The 18,156-nt window shown below is 49.2% G+C and overlaps 9 protein-coding genes across 9 annotated transcripts; 4 read left to right on the plus strand and 5 right to left on the minus strand.

Annotated features, from left to right (window-relative positions):
• Positions 1-1,241: 1,241 nt before the first annotated feature.
• On the plus strand, positions 1,242-1,661 carry N7489_002174 (uncharacterized protein; the record flags this gene model as incomplete). Its single annotated transcript, XM_056707929.1, has 1 exon — positions 1,242-1,661. The coding sequence occupies one exon, from the start codon at positions 1,242-1,244 to the stop codon at positions 1,659-1,661; it is 420 nt and encodes a 139-aa protein (XP_056572231.1).
• A 427-nt stretch (positions 1,662-2,088) lies between these two features.
• On the plus strand, positions 2,089-3,750 carry cbf5 (pseudouridine synthase CBF5; the record flags this gene model as incomplete). The annotated part of the gene is made up of 6 exons (XM_056707930.1): positions 2,089-2,197; positions 2,253-2,409; positions 2,477-2,590; positions 2,685-3,109; positions 3,174-3,400; positions 3,454-3,750. The coding sequence occupies 6 exons, from the start codon at positions 2,089-2,091 to the stop codon at positions 3,748-3,750; spliced, it is 1,329 nt and encodes a 442-aa protein (XP_056572232.1).
• Positions 3,751-4,163: 413 nt separating this feature from the next.
• N7489_002176 (FYV10 family protein) lies at positions 4,164-5,691 on the plus strand (the record flags this gene model as incomplete). The annotated part of the gene is given in 5 exon segments (XM_056707931.1): positions 4,164-4,358; positions 4,417-4,848; positions 4,863-4,955; positions 5,013-5,207; positions 5,260-5,691. The coding sequence occupies 5 exon segments, from the start codon at positions 4,164-4,166 to the stop codon at positions 5,689-5,691; spliced, it is 1,347 nt and encodes a 448-aa protein (XP_056572233.1).
• Positions 5,692-5,781: 90 nt separating this feature from the next.
• N7489_002177 (25S rRNA (uracil2634-N3)-methyltransferase) lies at positions 5,782-7,228 on the minus strand (the record flags this gene model as incomplete). The annotated part of the gene is made up of 2 exons (XM_056707932.1): positions 5,782-6,752; positions 7,003-7,228. The coding sequence occupies 2 exons, from the start codon at positions 7,226-7,228 to the stop codon at positions 5,782-5,784; spliced, it is 1,197 nt and encodes a 398-aa protein (XP_056572234.1).
• A 775-nt stretch (positions 7,229-8,003) lies between these two features.
• On the minus strand, positions 8,004-8,794 carry N7489_002178 (uncharacterized protein; the record flags this gene model as incomplete). Its single annotated transcript, XM_056707933.1, has 2 exons — positions 8,004-8,213; positions 8,270-8,794. 2 exons carry the CDS (start codon positions 8,792-8,794, stop codon positions 8,004-8,006), a joined length of 735 nt encoding a protein of 244 aa, XP_056572235.1.
• Positions 8,795-9,502: 708 nt separating this feature from the next.
• Positions 9,503-10,807, minus strand: gmtA (GDP-mannose transporter; the record flags this gene model as incomplete). Its single annotated transcript, XM_056707934.1, has 4 exons — positions 9,503-9,936; positions 9,993-10,364; positions 10,424-10,511; positions 10,565-10,807. 4 exons carry the CDS (start codon positions 10,805-10,807, stop codon positions 9,503-9,505), a joined length of 1,137 nt encoding a protein of 378 aa, XP_056572236.1.
• Positions 10,808-11,607: 800 nt separating this feature from the next.
• On the plus strand, positions 11,608-12,300 carry N7489_002180 (uncharacterized protein; the record flags this gene model as incomplete). The annotated part of the gene is made up of 1 exon (XM_056707935.1): positions 11,608-12,300. The coding sequence occupies one exon, from the start codon at positions 11,608-11,610 to the stop codon at positions 12,298-12,300; it is 693 nt and encodes a 230-aa protein (XP_056572237.1).
• Positions 12,301-12,911: 611 nt separating this feature from the next.
• On the minus strand, positions 12,912-14,459 carry N7489_002181 (SMI1/KNR4 family protein; the record flags this gene model as incomplete). Its single annotated transcript, XM_056707936.1, has 1 exon — positions 12,912-14,459. The coding sequence occupies one exon, from the start codon at positions 14,457-14,459 to the stop codon at positions 12,912-12,914; it is 1,548 nt and encodes a 515-aa protein (XP_056572238.1).
• Positions 14,460-16,706: 2,247 nt separating this feature from the next.
• N7489_002182 (uncharacterized protein) lies at positions 16,707-17,265 on the minus strand (the record flags this gene model as incomplete). The annotated part of the gene is made up of 2 exons (XM_056707937.1): positions 16,707-16,879; positions 17,082-17,265. The coding sequence occupies 2 exons, from the start codon at positions 17,263-17,265 to the stop codon at positions 16,707-16,709; spliced, it is 357 nt and encodes a 118-aa protein (XP_056572239.1).
• Between the last annotated feature and the right edge of the window lie 891 nt (positions 17,266-18,156).

The following is an 18,156-nucleotide window of genomic DNA, read 5'->3' on the forward strand; positions in this document are numbered from 1 at the left end:
TTGAATAACATCTCACCTGAGTGATTATACTTGACAAATAATAATAATAACAGCTAGGGGACGGGGGAAGCTGTCGAAGCATATAGAACAATCCGGCCATACAATATAGTACGTAAGCAACGGACATCGGAGAAACTCCCCCGAAGCCAGATTTGCACACCTTTTTTTTCCACCTGTCCTTCTCTTTCTTTCTTCAACCACACAGTAATTGGATATTTTGTGAGCGGTTGTAATGTTCCAAGCCGTGATCAATTAACCATCTTACTTAATTACATCTTGTTCTTTTCAAGATGGATGTCTTCTGGGCGGCTCCCCGGTCACTAGGTATGCAGGTCCTATTTGCCGATCTCAAGCTCTGGTTACTGACTTGTCATTCAGGACCCTCACAGCCTTGACTCTGGTTCAATCCGCTTTGATGTATGGCGGCTTATTGGGCTTCTATTGGGCACCATTCTTGCCGAGCTTGATATTCTCATGGCGCCCGCAGATCTATCGGCTGGTCACCCCATTTCTACTAACTGGACCGAAACTAGGGTTCTTCTTTGATCTTTATATCAGTACGATGCCTCAGTGTCACATTGGCCTGGTCTGATCAGAGTGCTAATGTACCGATAGTGTACCACTATGGCAGTGCTGCAGAAAAAAGCATGGCCCCTGGAGAGTTCCTCATTTATCTCCTATTTGTAGCTTTCAGCATCATGGTAAGTGACTCAGTAGAGTCTGTTTCTTTCTTTCTTTCTTTCTTTCTTTCTTTCTTTCTTTCTTTCTTTCTTTCTTTCTTTCTTTCTTTCTTTCTATCTTTCTATCTTTCATCTACGTTCGCGTCCATATCCAAATCCCTCGCTATAACTGCCCGACCAGCTTCGAAATCTAGCTGAATCGGTTCCTGAAGGCGAGGGAAAGCACCCTGCATCTGTGCAACACCATCATAATTCGCAAAATACGGGTGTTGTGCAGGTGTGGGCATGGTGGGATTTCTTTCGAGCTCACTGGTGTGATTTCATATCGCGTCAGTATCGGAGGTGCCCTACATTTCTATATACATCATCTATTCTTTTCCAATACCATCTACATCCTATTTTACTCGCCGTCCTGGTAGTCCAATACATCTCTTCCAATTTTGCTAACTTTCCCAAGCTCACTGCAGGTGGTTATCTGGGAGCGGCTATCCTTCTGTCACGTAAGCTTGCCGTACTTGGCTCAATCCTCACACAGACACTGACTTGGAATCAGCTTTAACCATGGCTTTCGTCTACACGTTCTCCCAGACGAACCGAGGAACCAAGACAAGATTCTGGTTCATCGATATCCCTGTCGTATTTCTGCCATATGCAATGCTTCTTGTCACCATGGTGTCGAACGGATGGGATGCCGCGCTGGTAGAAAGCACGGGGATCCTGGCCGCCCATACCTATGATTTCCTCACACGCATCTACCCGACTTTTGGCGGTGGGAGAAACTTCATCACTGTCCCAGGCTTCCTGGAGAGGTACTTTACCGAACATGACCCCAACAGCGGATACCGAGGATATGGAACCGCAAGCCGCGCACCAAGGCCGGCTGGGCAACCCTCGTCAGCGTCAGCGTCAGGATCAACCTGGGGCAGCTGGACCTCTTCGAGTTCTTGGAATGGCAGAGGCGCTGGCCGGAGACTCGGTTAAATGGAGAGCCATACATGCTCTGCGCACATCGCCACCCTGCATGGGAAATACTCTGCATGTGACAGGCGTTTCGGCATTCATTGTGCCCATATGGCACATGGACTTGTGATAGTGATAATGGACAAGAACATGGTTTTGGGCATTATTTGTCCACAAATACAGATTTGTGGACTCCAGTAGTTAATTATCTTTGAGCATGTTTTATCATGCCAGCTAGCTTGTTTCCCAAATAATCTATATTGTTAGCAAAACGTCCTCTTCGTTAAGTCCTTGGAATCGGAGGCGTAAAAAGTCGAGAACTCCAAATCACGTGGTAACTTCTCCAGGCGCTAAACCCCTTTTGGCACTGGAGCTGCCGCACTCGCAAAATTTCCTTCGACAAATTTTCGGGGTTTTCACCGCGCATCCTTCAACGACAACCAACAAAATGGCAGTCGTCAAGACCTCGGAGATGGACTACGCCATCAAGCCTGAAGCGTCCGTTCCTTCCGTTGATACATCGGATTGGCCGCTTCTGCTTAAGAACTATGAGAAGCGTATGCTTGTCCTTAAAACTCCAGTTTGACCAGCCGACATTGACTTTTTTTGTAGTGCTCGTTCGGACCGGTCACTTCACCCCTATCCCTGCTGGCTCCTCTCCTCTGAGCCGTGACCTGAAGTCCTACATCAGCTCCGGTGTCATCAACCTTGACAAGCCGTCCAACCCTTCCAGTCATGAAGTCGTGGCTTGGATGAAGCGGATCCTTAGGTAAATCAAAATCCACCGGATCCTCTCCATGGTTTTGCAAACTTGCTGACCATTTTACTCTCTATAGATCCGAGAAGACTGGTCACAGTGGTACCCTTGATCCCAAGGTCACCGGTTGTTTGATCGTCTGCATTGACCGTGCCACCCGCCTGGTCAAGTCCCAGCAGGGTGCCGGTAAGGAGTATGTCTGTGTGATCCGTCTCCACGACAAGATCCCCGGTGGCGAGGCCCAATTCGTTCGCGCTCTGGAGACCTTGACCGGTGCGCTCTTTCAGCGCCCCCCCTCTTATCTCTGCCGTCAAGCGCCAGCTCCGTATTCGTACCATCCACGAGAGCAAGAACTACGAGTTCGACAACGAGCGCCACCTCGGTGTCTTCTGGGTCAGCTGTGAGGCTGGTACCTACATCCGTACCCTCTGTGTCCACCTGGGTCTTCTCCTCGGTGTCGGCGCCCACATGCAGGAACTTCGCCGTGTTCGTTCTGGAGCCATGGGCGAGGGCGAGGGTATGGTTACTCTGCACGATGTTATGGACGCCCAATGGGTCTACGACAACAACCGCGACGAGTCCTACCTCCGCAAGGTCATCAGCCCTCTGGAGTCTCTGCTCACCGGCTACAAGCGTATCGTCGTCAAGGACAGCGCTGTCAACGCCGTCTGCTACGGTGCCAAGCTCATGATTCCTGGTCTTCTCCGCTACGGTATGTGACCTCCGTTCCCCGAGTCTTCTTCCGATCAGTACTAATTTTTTTTTTTTTTTTTCAGAGGCCGGTATTGAGTGCCACGAGGAAGTTGTCCTCATGACCACCAAGGGTGAGGCTATCGCCATTGGTATCGCTCAGATGTCAACTGTCGAGCTCACTACCTGTGACCACGGCGTTGTTGCCAAGGTCAAGCGTTGCATCATGGAGCGTGACCTCTACCCCCGCCGCTGGGGCTTGGGACCCACTGCCCTTGAGAAGAAGAAGATGAAGACTGCAGGAACTCTCGATGTAAGTGGCTGAACTGCCTTCGCTTTCATACGACATACTGACTTTGATCTCAGAAATACGGTCGCCCCAACGACGCCACCCCCGCTCAGTGGAAGAGCGAGTACAAGGACTTTAACCTTCCTATTACCGGAACCGCCGCTGTTGCTCCCTCCGCCGAGACTAAGACCGAGACCGAGGCCCCTAAGGTTGAATCCCCCGAGCCCGTGAAGGAGGAGGTCGAAGACAAGAAGCGCAAGCGCGACGGCGAGACGGCCGAGGAGAAGGCCGAGCGCAAGAAGAAGAAGAAGGAGAAGAAGGAGAAGAAGGAGCGCCGGAAGTCCAAGCAGGATGATAGCGATGACAGCGACTAGATGCACTCCAGGAAGGCCGTCAGGTCCCTTTCCTGTACCATATTTTGCTATTTCCGGAGTCTTGGGTCAAAAGGGAAATTTGTTCTATTCCAGAGTTTCATATTGAAGGCTGCCTATCTGTTGAATCTACCATTCTTATAAATCTGAGTAACGTTAGTAAGTGAATCATGTACATGTACCGATTGCTTGCTTTATTCGTGATACTTTGGGTACCTTGGCTAGGATATATATATATAAGGTATATCTCAATTGAGTTGCATTGATTTTTAGCAACTTTACAATGTGATAGTCTCTGGCGCGATAACCTTCTTCTCTTAGCATCTTGTTCAATACACCTTCCAATGGAATTCTGTCAATGAGAATATCCAAAAGACTGTAGAATCGTGTGGTATAACCGCAAATGGAGGCGGTCAATGCTTGTCCTCGATGTGGATCTCGTGACTGGACATTCTCTCCGCATTTCCCTCCCCTCCACTTCATGCCTGGACTGTGATCCTCGACTATTACCCTTCGGACTCGGATCCAAGATCAAAACAGACGTAGGCACCATCAACATGGCGGCAGAGCTGACATCCACCAAGCTCAACCCGGAGAGCCACATCATCCTGGTAACCATTACTCCGCACTTCCATGACGAAGCGGGACCTAATCGACGTACTTACACAGGACCAACCACTCCTTCGACTACCACATGAACTAGCCCGCAGAAATTTTAAAACCGTACAACGAGCTGTCGAGCGAGAGAAAGAATATATCATCCCCGCAATCAAAGAGACCGCCGCCGCCTCACTCTCCAACACCCAAACCCCCGACCAGACCCTCGCTGCACTCGACGCAATGATATCCAGAATGCAAGGGCTCAAAAGAAAAATGGAAAGTCTGCAGGAGGAAGAGAAGAAAATCCACAACCAATCTCGAAAGCGCATTCAACACTTGGAGACCTTGCATAAGATCCCGAGCCTAGCCGATGTCAAGTACGACCAGTGGTCAAGGGTACGGCTGGACCGCTTACTGGTTGACCATATGCTGCGCTCGGGTTACTCTGAAAGCGCGAAGCAGCTGGCTCAGGATAGGGGGTGGAGGAACTCGTGGATCTCGGTGTATTCACGCAGTGTCAACGAGTTGTCGATAGCTTACGGCGCGGGGAAACCAAGGAGGCGTTGCAGTGGTGCGGAGAGAATAAAGCTGCACTGAAGAAGAGCCAGGTAAGTTTGAATTGGTTCTGTTGCCTTGGAGCTTTCAGCTAACCCAATGCTCTGAAGCATAATCTCGAATTTGAACTCCGGCTACAGCAATACATCGAGATGGTCAGGACACAAGACAAGTCTAAGAAGATTGAGGCAATAATCCACGCGAAGAAATACCTCATACCGAACCATCAATCTCAGAATTCCGAGATTATGCGGGCCGCCGGATTACTGGTTTTCACACAGGACACAAGAGCCGAGCCTTACAAAGTAAGACAAACATCCATACTTGATTGGTGGCGTTTTTGCTGATGCAGTACAGTCTCTCTTTGCGTTGGACCGCTGGAGGGTTCTTGCGCAACTTTTCATCCAGACTCACCATGAACTGCTTTCATTGCCGTCACAGCCATTATTACATATTGCACTTTCCGCAGGACTTTCAGCTCTTAAAACACCTCTGTGCCATTCAGCCTATACATCGTCCAGCTCAAACTCACAGTCAACGTCGACATCTGTGTGTCCTATCTGCTCAACAGAACTGAATGAGCTTGCACGCAAAATGCCATACGCCCACCACTCAAAGAGCTATGTGGAAAGTGACCCAATAGTTCTACCAAACGGCCGAGTCTACGGGAAGCAAAGGCTGATGGAGATCAGCCGGAAGATGGGATCAGTGGGATCAGGCAAGGTCAAAGACCCAACAACAGGAGAGGTTTTCCATGAGAGCGAGATGAAGAAAGTGTACATTATGTGAACTTGGCCAGGTATTTACCGGGAATGAAAACGAGCTACAACTCAATATATACTGTTCGTTATGAAATGATACTATTATACATATTTCACCCTACTCGCTATCACTGGAATCATCATCCCTGCTTCTTTTCTTCCCTCCTTTCTTGGCCGGCTCCTTCTGCTTCACTTCGAAGACATACATCCGAGCCTCCCGATCCTCTCCCCTCCATCCTCCACGTTCCCCATCCTTCCCTTCGATATGACCCGCAGTTCGTGCATGCGAATACCCCTCATAAGAAGTCCAAGGGAACCGGAAACTAGTCACAACAACCAGCCCTGCATGCCTCGCCAAATCCTTAATGTTCCAAAGGGTATACGGCTCCCCCTCGAACAGAGTCACAAGAATCTGACCAGGCCCAGTCCGGAAGCCCTTCCCGGTAGTATCATCATCTTTCCCCAGCTCCTCACCCTCTCCTCCTTCCTCATCCTCGTCCTCATCCTCCTCATCACTCTCCTCCCCATCCGCATACACCCACTCATCATCCTCAGCATCCATAAGCGGCGGCGGCTTCGAAACAAGCGGAACACAAGCTTTGAAGAACGCAACTAGCAACTCCTGATTCGCACGAACCTGTCGGTTCACGTCCGTAGAGAGCCCGCCCACGTGCGGGAAATTGAAGCAGATCACATCCCACGGCCCGCCGGGCTGGTACGGTGGTCCTGCCGGCTCATTTTGCTGGTACCAGGCTGGTCTTTTGCGTTCACGACGTGCAAATCCTGTGCGGATTTCCTTACCACCGCCTGTTGGAGCGCCGAGCTTGCGCGCGTCCACAGAGAAGACGACCTTGGGGGTTTGCTGGCTGGGGTTGGTTGAGTCCTGGTCTTCGGATTTACTCTCTTCTGGCTGCTTTTCTGTCTCGTCGCTTGCTGGTTTGGGCTTTGCTGATGCGCTCAGAATATCTGAGACGTTCTGAGGAGCTTGTGGGTACTTGTCGTACAGTGCTTCCTTGGAATCGTAGCATGTGGCGCATAGGTTGCGGCACTTGTATTGCTTTGCTAGAGAACGGCCGAATGAAAAGTCACCTGGTGGCTGTTAGAATGTGCTTTCCAGATATAATAGATAAATCGAGATTTATGCATGTTGCATGTTCTTGTTTTATACAGGGATACATGTTTGGTTTCAAACTTGTATATCCAAATGGAAACACAGCTCTGGCATGAACGCCACGAGAAAAGATATACATCCATGGGTAGAACTTATTTGCAACGAAATTCTTTCATAGAGTGAAGAACGCAGAGCAATTATGCCAATTAAAACAGAAGGAGAGCTCACCTTCACCAATCAGCAGAATTCGATCCTTCCTCAAAAATGGTACAATAGGTCTCTGATTTGCTTGCATAGAAGTTTTCTTAGGTACATTGGCATTGGAGTTGCCCTGCTTTTGCCCATTGCCATGCTGCTGTCCCTTGGCTGGGTATGAAGATGGGCCAGCTGGCTTGCTTGGTCCGCGAGGGCGCGGCGGAGGGGCGTTTTTGACTTTCTTGTTATTGCGAGGCATGGCTGAAGGAGTGCGAAGAGAAGCGATTTGCCCTTCAAAAAGAGAGTTGTATGAAATTGTATGTAACGAATACGGAGCCACCGCTAGTGTCTGCGGAAGATGATGCGGCAGAAAATCGGCCCGGATAATCAGATATCCGAAGTATACAACGTCTTCAACTGCGCTGCAATCTTCCCTATCTCTCTTTAGCCTACTCTTCTATTTTAAACTCTCCCTCACTTCTGGAATTTGGATTAAATTTGGATTTGAACTATTCTCTGAAAAACTATTGAAGTTGCAACTCTGCCACGGGAAAAGAAAACCCCAAGGTTCATGCCTTAACTAGGCCGCAATTGACGCTCCAGACAAAGGGGAAGAAAAGAAAAAGCAACGACGAGCAAAGCGTTCCAGAAGAAAAACAATATGCCTCTACCTTTTGAATAACCAAGTAAAAAAGGAGAGAGCCAAACGAACGTGGTGGATATGAGCCAGGAAACCAACAACAACACAGCACCGGGGAGTATCAGCTCCTGCCCTGTTCACAGCCAGTCTAAGAGTGAATCACTTCAAATCCAGACGGGTGGGTAAAATCCTTCAAGCCTTCAATACATGCTGAGCCTAGGTCCAGAAGATGTAAGGTGTCTGGCAATGTGGAGAAAGAAAAGGTAAGAATATCATGCCCAGTCCAAGAAGGTGTATCCAGAATGGCCAACCCAGCTTCAGCGCCATGCCACCACTAGAAAATGAATCCAGGATATCTAAGCGTGTGAGCGCAGGTCGAATTCTAAGAGACCGACTAACGAGGGAGCATGCAGTTAGCCAAATGCCGCAGAACAACATTAGGTTTGTCGTTGGTAGTCATGTCTCGTTCAAAGATCCTCTTGGTCGCAATCGAATACTCGAAAAGATCAACATTATTTTTCCAGCGCTGAACCTCGCCATCGGCTCTACCAGTGCGAGCCCACTGAATGAGGTCAATGAGATTGACATAGAGGTTTCGAATAGCCTATGACACCACATCGTTAGCACAAAGCAATCAAGCATAAGTCGGCAAGGACAGACCATATAACCATCGGCGCAAGTCCCAGGAAGCGAAGCAATCCCGACAGTACGACAAAGCTTTTGCCAGGAGTCAAGCTCCAAGACATCGCCGAACCAGATGGTCACTTCTGAAGCTAGCGCATCCTGGTATCTGATCCAAGCTGCACGATACTCCGGGGTTTGGTCATCCCAGCCATAGAACATATGCAGTTGCTCCCAAGATTTATGCGGCGGGAGCTGGACGTGGAATGGAAAGTTGGGCCAGGAGCGGAAGAAGGTATTAAGAGGGGAGTTGATCATCCTCCTGTGCAAGTTGGACTCGCGGTGGACTCTGAGAAGATTTCCGGACTTGAAGATCTGACCACATGGTTTGCATTCAAAGGCATGATGGCGTGCTTCGGCGGCGTGGGCGATGAGGTCAGCCTCGCTGGTGAAATATTTGGAGCATGAGCCACATTTGTGGGCATGGCAGGGAGAGAACAGGAGATGATAGTCGAGGCTAGCTTGGTCGTTGTATCTGCGGTTGCAGGGGGTACAGGTGAACATGTTGATGTGGTAGGCAGATGGTTAAATGTTTGAGATACTCGGCGTTGGATTGTTTACTTTTACGCATTTTGGGAAATGGGATGTATGACATCCTCGACGGGAGACGGATTAGAATGAAACAGATGGAAGAGACGAGGCGAAGTAAAAGATGAGGCCGAAGTGACACTGAATGGGCACCAACCTCCCGAGGTCGTGACATCGAAACCACTTGATGAAAAGCTTCCAGACACACAGGTGCTCGGCAACTTCGAGGTACACGACGGGAAATATAAAACAGTCAACCGGAAGAATAAGTCATATTAGTTATCGAAAGACACGTTCTATTAGAAAAAGAAACAGATCGCGGCATAGCTATATACATCGAACAAGACAGGCAAGGATAGATGCTATGACCGCATATCAAAACAAAGGGAGAATTACTAAATCATATTGTAAACCAAAAGCAGGGGGTCAGGAGAAACCGCAAAAACGAATCGGTTTCCCGTAAGTGTAAGGCGAGGGGAGGTGAAAATAACGGAAAAGAGAAAGGAATCAAACACCAACACCGACCAAAGTGATCGCAGGATTTTCCCCATCAGACCAGATAAGACCCTTGAATTCGGCTGCAATGAAACGTGAATCATAATGTCACATGCGAAGGAGCACCGTGGACGCGGTTGACTTTTGTATATGCACTGACCAGTCAGATGCATACTGCCATTCCAAGCCTTAAGAGCGCAGCGAGTCTCTCATGCTCTGGCTGCTGGCACTGACTGGCGTGGGGAGAACACCGGTTCTGGGCTTGGAGTTCTGCTTGATTTTGGCAACGGCGTAGACAATACCGCTGACGAAGCCGATAGCGATGGCAGAAACACTGGGGAAGGTGACTGGCGCATCGAAGAAGATGAGACCAGACAGGGCGATGGGCAGCTTGTTGAGTGCGCCGACCATAGAGTATGTGGTGGAGGAGGTAGTGCGGACACACCATGCGGATGTGTAAGAGATGAAGACAGAGGAAGCACCGGATAGAACCATAGCAAAGAAGATACCGTCACGGTTGGCCTCGGGGAAGTTGCGGGCAAGGTTGGCGGATGACCAGTCCTCGACCAGCAGGGTGAGAACGATCAAGACGGGGATGGAAAGGAGGTTGTTGTAGAACATGGCTGGAGAGAAGATCATGTTAGCAAACATTCGAAACAAGGCTGGAAGAGGCACATACTGTCGAAATCTTTGAAGTTGGTCAGCTTGATGCGCTTGCGCATGCCCAGAACATAGGATGAGGTGCACAGGCAGTTGATCAACATCCAGACGTATCCGGCGTTCAGGGTGGAGACCTTGCTGGAGGTGTCACCGGTGCTCTCAACGGCATGCTTGATATCAGCCCAGGCGGCAATGAGTGAGCTGAAAACCATCAGACCGAAGGAGAAGAGAGTAAGGTTAGTGACTGAGCCACCGAACCAGAGAACCTCTCCATAGGCAATTAGGATAATGGTCAAGTTCTTGAAGATGGTGTAAACCGGGATTGAGAGGAACTGAAGAGCCTTGGAACCAGTGTAGATCATGCCGATCAGTAGGAGCGTAATCGGGAACCCTGATATGGAATTTTGTCAGCAGCCACGTCTATCAGCTTTTAATAATCGGAGCCCATACACTTTCTGGCCTCATCGGTGTTGAAATCACGGAAGGTGATAAGACCCATGGACTTGCATGTTTGAATTGCAGCAATGCAGACCAAAGACTGTTGGTATTAGCAATTCGCCTTGGATCAAGACTGCAGAATCCACCACATACCTGAACACAGAGCAAGAGGAAGTTCAGGTTGAAGTCCAAGCCCGACAGAACATACTTGTTCATCACGGTCATCATAATTGACGAACCACAGTATGCCAAAACGGGGAAAGCGGGGTTGTTGGACATGGTGGAACTGGCGCGGGGTGAGGGAGTCGGCGGCGGCGCAGCCTCAAACTCCTTATTCCCTTGGTCGACCTTGTTCATATCGACGGTGTAGTCGTCGGATTTCTTGTCTTCGGCCATGTTGAGGGGGTTGGTCGCAGATAGGGGGTGTTATCGGCTGTTTGTTAAAAGGGGAAGGAGCGGAAACGACAGATAGCACCCAGGATATGTCCGGGGGAGTCGAAGAACAAAAGAAGTTGTTCGAGAAGATGACCAAAGAAAAAAGGTCAAAGGAGATTTGACAACAACAGATTTCGCGGCCGGAAACAGGCACGTCGTTACCTAAGCAAGGCGGTTAGGGGGTGCTGACTCAGGATTTTATTTATAGAGTGAAACATCCATGGATATCTAGGTAGTTATACTATGTTGTATTGCAGTACGGAGTACAGGATAAGGGGTATAGTAGTCAATTGATACTGCGGATTAGGACTTCCAAACACTCAATGATATACAGTATACATAGTTGGCAGTCATACGTTTGTACTTATATGTAGTGTGGCTAGTTATGTGCTTGGCATAACTATGCTATGAGGCTAAAGAATATGCGCAAAATTGTTCTACTAATTAAAAGAACAAGAAATAAGGAAATACACAACTCAATCTAATTGCCCACTATAGAAACCCCCAAAACAAATTTCTAAAGCTGTTCACGCGTAGACTACTCTGTACCGAGCCCATATACCAGTGGAGCTCCCGACCTTCCAACCTCAACCCTCCTAACCACACACTCTTCTGAGAATCCCAATCAACAACTTCACATTAGGAGATCGGGCTCAAAAAGCAAAACCAAACAGAACAGCCGTGCCAAAACCCACCGAAGGAAGCAAAAAAAATCCCAACCCTAAAACCACAATCCAATCCACCCCGCACATCCCCTCAAAATGCCCGATTCAGACGACGATGCCCTCTTCGCCGCCCTCGAAAACGAAGATGACACTCACTACCGCGACCAACGCATCCACCAACTCAATGCCGAGCTGGCAGCCACGAAAAACAACCACTCCGCACGGGCAACCAGCGGTAACACAGGCCTCATCCAAAACGAAGTCTACCCGACTCTCTCGACAGACCAGTCCGTGTTGGACTTCACAACACGCACAAGCAGGTGTCTGGTTCACTTTGCGCACCCGGATTTTTTACGGTGCGCGGTTATGGATATGAAGCTTGGCGAGCTGGCGAATGCACACTATGAGGTTTCGTTTGCGCGGGTAGATGTGCGTAACACGCCATTTATTGCGCAGAAACTTGGGATTAAGGTTTTGCCTTGTGTTATTGGGTTTAAGGATGGGGTTGGAGTTGACCGGGTTGTTGGGTTTGAAGGGCTCGAAGCGAGGGGCTTTGATGGGGTTGAAGGGTTTGATGTGAAGGTTCTGGAGAAGAGATTGGTCTTTAAGGGGATTCTTTTGGCCGTGAAGATTGGGGCTGGGGATGACGATGATGTTAGAGAGGAGGAGGAGAGTGATGATGGTGCTGGTGGGAGAGGATTTGGGAGGAAGAAGGGGAGGCGTGGGATTCGGGGCTCTAATCCCAATGTGAGGAACCGTGGTGACGATGACGATGACGATTGGGATTAAGAGTCTTGTTTCTTCAAGGTTATACCCCCGGGGAAAGGGTATTGGGGTGTTTATTCATGGTTTCTGTATATTAACGGATTGATGACCTATATTGATGTTCATAGTTGGATGTTTAGTAGCATACCCATGCCACATATCCATATACTGAGGCTTATACAACGTGTGTTGAAGCAGCAACCTTGAAAACCTCGACTAGGACCATGCGTATGCCCTGGGAACAAGTCTTGGGCAACTTGAGAAGATTGAAGAACCAAAGTAAATGGGATTGTAGCCAGACACGCAAGAACAAGGCAGACTGTCATCATAGAATTACAGGCAAAAAATATCAAAACCGTAGACACAGAGCCATCTCGACGGCAAAGGAAAGCCAAAACGAAAAGGAAAAAGCGCAGAAGCAGAGCGAAACAGCACCCTAGAGTTACAACAAATGCCGTGGAACCGAGGCTAGAAGAAGAACAGGGGGGAATTCTATACATAGAAGCAGAAGTAGAAACAGAAGCAGAAACAGAACGTTGTCGCACATCCATAAGTTCCACATTGACGCCGAATGCCATTGAAAACTGAGACACGAGAGAAAAAGGGACTGCCGGGTCTCAAAAGCAAGGCTCACTTTAAATAGCCACGTTCTTCATTTCGCCAAGGACCTCCGACTCAATGGCGGTTGAGGACTCTACGGAGTCGGTTTTCTCACTTTTCTCGGCCTTGTCGGATTCCTTGAGTTCATTGGGCTTGGAGAACCCTTCGTTCTCCTTATTGGAGATTTGCGGGGTTACAACCTCCATAAGATCTTCAGTCTGAGGCTCCTTGCCATTTTCCTTGGCGTCTTCGGAGATTGTAGGACCTGCAGTGACTACAGGACTTGTCTCCTCAGTCACGCGTGCAAGAGGGCTGGACACGCCGAATGGCGTCTTGGGACTTTGGGCATTTCCACCCTTGGAGAAACGGTGCGGCGAACGGCCGCGTTCTTCAGCGCGCGTAGGGCTGCCGTAGGGAGACTCGCGACTGCTGGACCGGTTGCCTGCAGCATTCACACCCAGACCATTAGGTACAGGGCCCTTCCGGCGAGGTACGCGGCGGCCATATTTTTGATCAGCCCTCCAGCGCAGGATCTCCAGGTATGGGGGCTCCACATTTTGGGCCTTGAATTGCTTCAGCTTCAGCTCATTTGTCTCCTCGTCGACAATGACGTGGCCGCTGCACAGATCGTCGGCAAGAGTCGCCAGGAACCCAGCCCACGAGCGGGCAACCACGTATTTACAGTCGTAATCCCGGCCGAAAATAATCACCTGGCCCCATTTTCCAGCGGGACCGGGTGCCAGATCAATGGCCAGGTTGTTGCCGCCCCAATCACGGGCGAGGGGAATCCAAGCGGGATGTGCGTAGGATTTCTGGACTGCACCAGGGGGCTGGGAGTCCTGACGGTCGAGCAGGTCTGATTGCCACATTGTGGAGGCCTGCTGAGACGGGCCGGCCGCGGAGGAGCTGGCTGCAGAGCTGGATGCGGGTGGGTTTTGCATCATAGTTGCGTTGCTGAGATATTCATCGTTGACTTTTTTCCAGTTCCGCCATTCCTGAACGATCTCTTCGCAGTCGAGCAGCATGGCGCTGAAGATGACACCGGTGGGCAGGCCACCACGCTCTTGGCCGTCATGGACCATTAAAGATTCCCGCACCTCTAATGGCAGACTGCAGTCCAGTTCGTGCTCCAATTCGTTAATATCGTTCTGGGTACATCCTTCACCGAGCTGGTCATGGAGCTCCTCGTAATTGTGTTCTAACCAGCGTTCGATCTTCCTCCAGGAGTGAGCGACCGGCGGCGGCGGCGGCGCTCCATCGTGGAAACTTTGCATCTGGATTTCCGGTGCACCCTCGCCTTGGTCGTTCGATCGTCTTTTCTGGGATGCGACCGACCTCATCCCTGGCGAGTAGGGCTGGGTAGGAGAGCCCAAGCCATCGGGCGAGCCATTCCACTCGGACGCTTGTGCACTTGCAGATCCTTTTGTGGGCTCGTCATCGTATGGGTTGGAGAGGTCTGGACGAGACTCGATTGCGCTGGTCGCGACAGATGTGAGGGGCTCATGGCGACTTTGACTGAGAGGGACGTGTCGCCCGGTACGGTAGGGGGAGTCGTGAGAGGCATGACGGTCATAGGAGGTCATGGTATGCCAAAAAGAACGCCATGTCGAAGTCAACCTGCATCACGTCAGTGGACATGAACATTCCAACATTGTCAAGACATCCAGAGGTGGACTAACATATTCGCCATGGTGTTACAGTAGAGGGAAAAACGGGCGCAGGGGGGTTAAAACCGAGATTCAGGTCGCGAGAGCGGTCATTGGAGACAGGAAAAACGTGTCCCGACGCGGGGATAATCAATAGAGAATTCAGAATTCAGATAGAAAAGGGAGAAAGAAGGTACTGAAAAAGTGAAGATGTGAAGTTGTGGTAGGGGCAACCTTGGAAGTCAGAATCCAGAATTAGGTAAGGAAGGAGAAAAGGTGGAGGGGGGAGGGTTTGTCGTAGGCTTTTCTTTTTTTTTCTTCTTCTTTTTTGGAGACACAAGAGTTTTAAAAAGGCTTGGACTAATATATATGATCTTCTTTCACAATATAAAAGCTAACAGGACATTTGCTTCGATTGTTTTGATATGACTCTATTTCATCAACCCCCTGTCCGCATCCAGCGAGGTCTCGACGTGTGGTATGTAGATCCCTTTGATTATGATGTCGACAACCCATCATAAGCTTTTGAATGCGATTGGGTATCTTGCCAAGTAATACGTGTGTATGTTTTACTGTACAAAGTACTGCATCCAGTCTCCAATACATGTCTCCCGATCTAGATACAATTACACGTGTGCAACGTGTATCTGAATGCCATTGTCCGAACCCTTGCGGCAAAAGCAATTCAAATTAAGCTTCAACAGGAATCAGATCTGTGAAATATAAGACAACATATGTGTGGGTAGGGTACGGAGGACTTAAGCAAAAGAAGTATACGGAATACAGACCTAGGAATACACAATAGGAGATTCTGAAGTGGCGAGTGCGGCTTCCCTTTACTCCGTACTCCGTACTTCGTACTTCCCCTAAGGACTTAAGAACCTCCAACATACGGCCGAGGGTGAAATTGATATAAAATTAGCTCCTGAGTGGATCTCGGGAAATGACTGTGGCTGGCGAATAGGAGTCATTAGGGTTTACAAGAGGGGATGAGTCCACGTTCCAACAAATAGAAGCTATATATGTACAATATACTTCGTAGGGCATTTGATATACTAAGCGCGCGAATCAAACTACTCAGCGATTCTACAATGTAGATCCTTATCATTGAAAAACTCTTGATCTGTAAGCCTAGAATATATATTGTACATAGGAAAAACCCTGGACATTAGGATCAGCATTGGGCTCTCATAGGCTAGACTCCACCTTGGAATTAGAAAACCTGCCAATTTTGATTCGTTTCACCGGGCTAGTTCAGCTCTTGGCGAGACCTAGGTCTTGGCATTCAGGTACATCTGTATGTTGTATGTTGTACTATGGTTGTTGCGATAGGATCGCACCTTCATTACAGATGTCTATGTATAATACGACCTAGAAATGGTAACATGCCAATAATACCTACATGTAGGTATTGCAGCCTACATAATCTACGAGACCGAGTCTCATATTACATCTTTCGATCCGGTTCAGTCTTTAAGATGACGCTAAGCCCTGTATAGATTAGCGTATTCTGGGAGAGGATTCGAGAAGAATCGAAGAGTGACTTCGGTCCACCCTATAGTTGCATTCGCGGAATGGAGAAGTAGTCCGTACTATAGGTAGGTTCACGATAACCACAACACCTTGCCTTGTCAATCCACGCCTTGCAGGTCATACCCTTCGCGCCCTCATACTAGAAGTCTTTGCTAGGCTTGTCTAAATCACGTTCGCCCATCGCACGTCTCGCCTTAGCAGCCGTACCAACTTTTGAATCATCCGTAAGCGCACCTGCGCTGGGAATACAGCTAAAGATGATAAATACCACGGAAGAAGGATTATCAACAACAAAATAAATATCTATAGCGACGGGAGTGACTTTAACAGCTAAGGCCATAAACCGCCTGATGCTGGTAAGCCTGTTAGTTGCGCTAATGGCTTCACCGCTAATGGGGACGAGGAAGAGGAATGCTGAGAAAGATGATCGCATCCTGAATGATAGCATGTGCTATCATCTCCTCCTTATTCACTGCCCCTTGTGTCAACGCCTTGTATGTGCGCGGAGAACTCTATCTATTTTTGGAGTAGTAGCTCTAGTACTAGCCTTACTATCAGGATTGCCGATAGGAGAGCACTTTAAGAATTAAGTTTGCGATGCTGGGTCTCTTCCTGCCGGCTAAGCCTAAGAGATGGCCTGTCGAATCCACTTCACGAAGCCTTCTGCCCTAACCACCATTTAGCGAAGAAAGGGTGGTGGTAGATTCCACGAACAACACATGGCCGGCGGATGTTGCCTGACCACGCTGCCATCAGGATCAATATGTCCTTATAAACAGTGGGTAGATCAGTGGACAGTGGTTCGCACAATAACCGGACAGTTGCTGGATCAACCGGCCGTTAATGTGCCTTCAGCATTGAGGCACCAGTCCTCAGTAATATCAATCCTAGGGCACGACACAAGAAGATAGAGGCTATCCCCCGCCGGTAGGGTTTGATCAAGCATAGACCGCACACATATGTCACTGTTTAAATGGGTTCCAGAACTTAGGGTTGAGTGTAGACAGCGGTTATAGTCATCCATACAGGCCCACCTGGTCGGGTTAATGATAATGCTCTCGTAAATTGCTTGGCCGCAAGTCCGATTGTCGCGCGCTTCCGCAATACCCACATCTGGTAGCAGACCTAGCTCCAGGTACAGTAATGTATAGCCTCCTGTAGCACATGCACGCCCGACTTGGTACCGCAATAGTTCGTTCCCAGGATACATATTGTTCTACTAGGTCACAGCGAGTCCGTTCGGCTGGGATATCTGGGTGCCAAAAACAGTTAGGGAAATCGTCCAGTGATTTCATGTTTGGAAATCGATTGCTCATAATCGTCCGCGCATCCAAAGCGCGCGTGAATTTAGGAAGACAGTGCAGCTAAGTGCAGCACCAGGCATAGCCGAGCCAGTTGATTAGTCGGATTATCAGGAACTCTTCTGCCTTCGATGGCTGCTAGCTTCCGTTCAGAATCATCCAACCCATATGTTCGGGACGTGAGGGTGGATGTCATGCTGAGGACTAATAGAACCGAGAGATAGCGAGACCAAGGCTACATTCTCTGTCTTAGCGTCCATTGGGTCACTTCTTAGGGTTGCCACCTGGACATCCATGAGATTGAGCAACTATCATGATGTCTCGACTTCGTATGAGGCTCGAGTTTAGCGTTAGTAGACTAGTACAGATGAAGTGCCCGGTACAGCCCCACCCTTGGCACATCCCCGTTTCAACTGATGAGTCCCAGGGGGACCGATTGCCTAGTCAGTCCAGCGGCCCGGGGTCACATGGCACATATTAAGATCATCGTCAACCATGGAAGAATCCCTCGAGCCTAGAATATACCTTAGCTTTTGCTATGGTCTAGCGATAGAATGCTGTACTACTTTCAATATCATATTCTCTTCCCTTCCGCTACCAGTATAACGGTTTAATAACGTTTGGCCCCCTCCGCCCCCATTTACACATTACCCGAAATGCTTAGCGTACGAGTGTGGCTTGTCCACATCCGTCTGGCGGGCTTGTTAGGGAAATTTGCGAATGATATCAAGCTGCCTAGTGTAGCTGAGGACGCAGGTATTGTCCTACATTAGTTGTTTCTCCGAGGCTGACAATGATTG

The sequence above is a fragment of the Penicillium chrysogenum genome (assembly GCF_028827035.1).
Source record: "Penicillium chrysogenum strain IBT 35668 chromosome Unknown utg000001l_segment0_segment0, whole genome shotgun sequence".
In the NCBI taxonomy this organism is placed as follows: Eukaryota; Fungi; Ascomycota; class Eurotiomycetes; order Eurotiales; family Aspergillaceae; genus Penicillium; species Penicillium chrysogenum.